This window comes from Triticum dicoccoides, chromosome 1A (assembly GCF_002162155.2).
Source record: "Triticum dicoccoides isolate Atlit2015 ecotype Zavitan chromosome 1A, WEW_v2.0, whole genome shotgun sequence".
Lineage (NCBI taxonomy): Eukaryota > Viridiplantae > Streptophyta > Magnoliopsida > Poales > Poaceae > Triticum > Triticum dicoccoides.
Window position 1 is genome coordinate 133,064,127 of NC_041380.1, and position 5,723 is coordinate 133,069,849.

The 5,723-nt window shown below is 41.6% G+C and overlaps 1 protein-coding gene across 1 annotated transcript in view; it reads right to left on the reverse strand.

Moving 5' to 3' along the window:
* Window positions 1–2,371: 2,371 nt before the first annotated feature.
* LOC119366928 (probable 4-hydroxy-tetrahydrodipicolinate reductase 1, chloroplastic) overlaps window positions 2,372–5,723 on the reverse strand; it is an 8,503-nt gene continuing 5,151 nt past the window's right edge. The window contains exons 5-8 of the mRNA XM_037632607.1: window positions 4,086–4,187; window positions 3,382–3,491; window positions 2,839–2,926; window positions 2,372–2,746 (exon numbers count right to left, since the gene is read on the reverse strand). Coding sequence (XP_037488504.1) covers window positions 2,678–2,746; window positions 2,839–2,926; window positions 3,382–3,491; window positions 4,086–4,187 — 369 coding nt within the window. The 3' untranslated portion in view covers window positions 2,372–2,677. The remainder of the gene's footprint in view (window positions 2,747–2,838; window positions 2,927–3,381; window positions 3,492–4,085; window positions 4,188–5,723) is intronic.

Genomic DNA, 5,723 nt, shown 5'->3' on the forward strand with positions numbered 1-5,723 from the left:
CCCCCCTCTAGTCGATATAACGCACTTTCAGTCTAATATACAACACTCAACTTTCAAAACCAGATAAAAAACAACCCTGGGTTGGTTTTGACTGGTTTTGACCATTTTTGACCAATTAACAGCCTAGTCAGCGCCAAGTCGTACGCCATGTCACCATCTCCTGAACCTAAAATTTGCTTCTATTTTTTACCCAGCAGGCAAAACTTCTTGAAACTTCCACAGTCTAAGGGTTGTGTGGATTTTTGAGAACTTTTTCAAAAAAAAAATGGAAGCTTTTTTTGGTCAAAATTTGAAACAAAAAAGCTCTGAATTTGAATTTTCACTTTAGTTTATAATTAACAATTTTTGAGACTTTCCCAGATTGAACATAATGGTTGTGTGGATTTTTGTGATTTTTTTCATTTTTTCTGGGAATTTTTGTTTGCGAAAATTTGACCCAAAAATGACTTGGCGTTGACTAGGCAGTTGACTGGTCAAAACCGATCAAAAACCACCCCAGGGGTGTTTTTTTGTCCGGTTTTGGAAGTTCGGGGTTTCAAATTAGACGATTTCGTAGTTCAGGGTTGTGTTTTAGACTTCGGTGGTAGTTCGAGGTTGTAATATGGACTCATCTTTTTCAAATTCAGGCAGTGTTTAACACATCAGTTTTGTTGGATTTTGAAACATTTGCAACTATCGTTAGTTTGTGTTTCCTTTATTTTTCATATGTGCTTTTTGGTTTGCTAACAATTTCGTTGCTTCATACGAAAAATGATAATGTTTCGTAACTTATCATTTGATGCTTTAGCATAAAAATTAATATTTTTAGCATGCTTCCATAAGTGTCATTTGTTGCCTCAACAGTAGAGCATCACATGTAGTTAAAATTCATGTTAGCTTCTTCCAATGCATTGGATATGTGCCTCTAATGCAATGAAAATTTGGTCACGTCAAATAAAGAATTTGCTTCCATGGACAAACATGTTAGTTGATCGACGTACCATTGTTTCTCGCTTGCTTCCTAATTTTTTCCTGCTTGCTTCCGAAAATAAAAGAGAGTCCACTTCCAAAGAGAATAGTGTTTGCTTTTAATGAAACCTTTTTTTAATTATAACATCAGTGCGTCAACCAATGAATATAATTTTCCTCTAAAGCAAAAATTATTTGCTTCTGGTGATAGATTTTGTTCCCATGTACAACAAAAGGCCTGGTGTGCCGTCTTGGCATAATGCCACTATGGTATAGCATCACGCATGCAGGAGGGACATACCAATGGCGCCATTGATGCACCGCTCTACCTTGTCAAAGATATGATGGAAGTCGCGGGACATGTCCACAAGACCATGAAGTCATGGTGCATGCCGACGACGCCATTGATGCAGGCTTAAACATGATTACCGCCGTGTAGACTGGTGTTTTCAAGGAGTGTCATCAAGTTTGGAGGGGACAACCATGAGCAGCAAGGAGGTGGGTGGAGTCGGAGGCCAGGGCCCCATCCCATGATCATAGTTTTGCTTGTGTTGTGCTTTAACCACCACCCTCGACGCATTTTAGGCAATCATACCTCCGCCGCTGCATACAACAACATCTTGCTTGTGGACAATCATCATTCGGTGGTAAATTATCTCCTCAATGGTGTGGAAAAAATAGTGTAGACATAAACTAGTATCAGGACGGCGGTGGGATCCCTTATTGGACTTGTGTAGGCATACTGACTAAAATCCTGCGTTGACAGTGCCATGGCCCAAATATCCACAGACGGCGATATGACACTTGTATATAAACACAGACGTCATCACGGACATGGCACCACGGTAGTGCCATTTGGTGCTTTGTAAACTGAAATAAAGGTCAGGGCCAGTGTGACGATCCACTAACAAGTTGGTGTTAAGATTTGCGTTGTTTGCGTCACCCGGCCTCGACTATAGCTTCTTTATTGCAATTCTAGCAGTTTAGACTATCATAATCCACGGGAATGTATCTGGTGCACCGGTCCCCCATTGTGCATTCAAAAATGTTTGACCAAATCCGGAAAAAATGAACATTAATGTATGTTGTCACAAAAAATCAAAATAAAATTCGAAACATTGCTCGAGATAGAAAAATGACAATTTTGACGCTGAATAATACATAACACAAGCTGGACTTCAGTTTTGGCCCATTAGCACATTAATTACAAAATTTTCATTTATGTATCTCGAGCAATATTTCAAATTTTGATTTGAATTTTTGTGAAAACATACATTGACGTTGTGTCAATACACTAAATTTTTTCAAACATTTTTGAGTGTGCAACGGGGTCCGGTGCATCGGTAGCACCAATTGCCCCGGTGCACCAGATACATTCCCAATAATCCACATCGATGTCATACAACCCATAATTAACAAACTATTTCAACCTCCACAATATATTATTCGTATTGAATTTGCCTTCCATCATTCGTGCCACAACAACAGCCAACTCTGGCCTCAAACAGAAGCCCAAGTTAACTCTTTATTTCGCCCAAACGACTCTTTTTCCCGTCGAGAAGTAAATAAGAGTTACAATAATAACTAGTAAAACAAATCTAAGATTCAATTACAACGAAAAGATGCTACATCCGGACAGTGACCTAATTTTGCTGCAAAACAAGAGTTTTTTATAACACACCATCACAGTGCTGCATAAGCTCTCCTCCTAACCCTAAAATACCCCTGTTCATCTCATGTTGCCCTCTCCCAGGACATCGATCATATCATATAATTTCTTGTCCGCCCCAGATCGTATCTGCAGTAGCAAAGCAGTGGTCAACATCAACCTGACTCGACCAAAGCACTAGGCAGAAAATTTCCAGGCAATCACATATTAGCAATCCTGACCTTTGTGTGGAGAAACATGGCGGCATCAACAGTTCCCTCTGCGTATATTGAACGGCCACACACATTGTGCTGGAACTCAAATGATACTCTGCAATAATAACAAGGGCAATTGTTATGTACCGGAAGACCAAAGCTGTTGTGTACTAGGGTTGCAGGGAGAAAGGGGAAGGGCTCTTCCACTGAAGGCAAGATAGAAGAACTATTCTTCTAATTCTCCGCTTGCTTTATTCATCTAGTCATAGGGGGTCCTCTTGTAATTCTATGCTTGCTTTATTCATCACAAGGAGTCCTCTTCATATAGAGGGCTAACAATCCAAGAAAGCATAACTGTAATTTGCTTAAGGCCTGAGATAAAGATATATTCCCAATTCAAAGGATAAACTACCTAACCGAGAGAATGGGGATCTTATCCAATGACAGGGAGCTGCCAGAGTGGGGCCATGTACTTCGGTACATAATAGTAATTACCTCAGTCCATCGCACTAGACAAGGTCCCCAAAATCAAAACATAATCTAGCATCTTCTGAAAGGAAGAGAACTTACGTTTCATCAGGCGAAGTGAGATGGTAATTGTGAAATGCATGCCCTGCGAGATGTTCTTCTGGGACACCAACAATGGCAAGCTGCTCTTCTGGGTCCCTAACCAAGTTTACCTACACCAACAACATCAAAACAGTGTGAGAAAACAATACAAAACTGCATACCTTTCTCCACATAAGCTCAGATGGCTGTGCTGCATTAGAAAGAAAAGACCAAGTATGCTTATGAACAACCGCATTCAGGACTACTGGACAAAAACTACAATTCATAATAATGAACTAAATCCAAATCAAACTAAGATGCTTTCAAGTTTGAATTGGCACTCAATGTGACATGGTTTAAATCAAAGTAAGATACTTTCATGCCAATTTGAACTTAATGTGACATGAAGTCTAAATAAAGCACCAAACTCCTTAGGTGGTTAACAGGTTGCTGAATATGAATAATCTATGACTGAAATTTGCATTACATGGTGTAAAGTTCCAACTGGGACAGGTAACTGGTAAATTAGATCAAGTGTCCAAGCAGATGACACTTGAAATGGCACTTGAGATGCATACATAAATCTTAACTATTTTTATAGATCATAAATGGCAACCCTTCAAAACTAATCATAAATCAATAAAATCGGAGATAAGATTTCTTGAAAAGGAGTTCAGGATGATGGTTTGCTGAATTTGAAAAGTTCTCTTAAGTTCTGATGGTACCTCGTTCAAGTCAAATGAGACACCCAACTTCTGAAAGCAAGAGATTACAGCTTTGGCAGTGCCAGAAACGTCCAATTTTGTCGCTTGATGAGACTCCATTACCTATGGAAGTATGTTAATTTGATATTTAAAATGGGGTCATTGGTGTCAGCAATGATACGAAACAAAAAATGATGTAATTAGGCATTCAGAAGAAAGAACGGCAGTATTCATATATGGAGGAAAATAAGAAATCTCTAATCATCTGAGTTATACTTACTGGCTGAACAATATTAAATCACCACACAGCACATTTGGACTAAATGAAATGTATCATATTCTCAAATTTGTATATGTTATTATATATTAGCACAACGCCCTGTGTCGTTACGGAGTAAAAATAAATAATGCATCATGTTTAAGACAACATGGCACCAGCCAGGTTCAGGTGCGGGTAAAACCCTAGCCACAAGAACAAAAGAAGTTAAGTTTCCCTATTGTCAATGCAGGAGTAGTTGGGAGTTCAACGCCGTCGGCTCCTAGCCACCACCACCGCAAGCCTAGCGCCACCTCAGCCACCTCCACGGTCGCGCCCAACCCGCTATCTGATCGTAGAGGGGCGCCACCTAGGCACATTGACAGCGACCTGACGCGCACAAGCAGAGAGGGCGTCGGTGCCGGAGCAGTACTACCCTCCACATCGTTATCATCGTGGCCCCGCTCCTTTGCCGGTGACACACAGAGGAAGGTGTCCGTGTTGATGCTGATGTCGCACTCCTCCTGCTACGAGAACTGGTCCTCCATGACGTTGTCCTTCGTTCACCATGGCACTGCTAGCAGCTGCTGGCTATGCTCGCCTGTGCAGCAAGGGAAGGGGGAGCGTCAGCGGGATCGTGGAGGAGATGACGGGAGGTTGGGAAAGAGATGGTGTGAGGGGCAGCTGGGCTAACGCTAGGATTAGAGAGAGTGGGGGTATGGGGATGAGGAATTGGGTACTGGGGCTAGCGATACAGGAGGGTCAAGGGGATTGGCCGATCGGCTTCGACCTTTTGGACCTTTTAGGTTGGCTTCGACCTTTTGGGCCTTTAGGTTGGCACGTTCAACATGTAATACTTATATGTAGACAGGTATGCGGGTACATGTTTGGCCTTCCTGAACCCGCACGTGCTCTACCCGATGGGTATAAAATTTTTCCCAAGTGTATACCCACGGTTAAAAAAAATACCATACCCTTACCCTAATGGGGTTTTACCCGCGGGGTACGCGGGCATTGGGTACCCATTGCCAATTTTAAGAACATTATGCTATTGGTTGGTCCAAATCAGACCACAGATAATTATTAGTTCTCATCCCAACTCTTTGTGCCAAATCTAATGATGGTCTAAAGATGAATGGGCTGCCATCACCTATTCACTTCTTTATAAGAGTTGCTTGTGCCAAATTGGACCACAGACAAGTATTAGTTCTCATTCCAACTTTTTGTGCCAAATCCAACAGGTGATGGTTCAAAGGTGAAGAGACCGACATTATCGAATCACATATCCACAATAGTAAGAGCATCTTTAGCAGACCCCTCAAAACGCGCGGACCCGCAAAATCCCGGCAACTATACGAGCTCGGCCCACTTTTTTGGCTAGAACAAAGCCCGTATACTCGCCC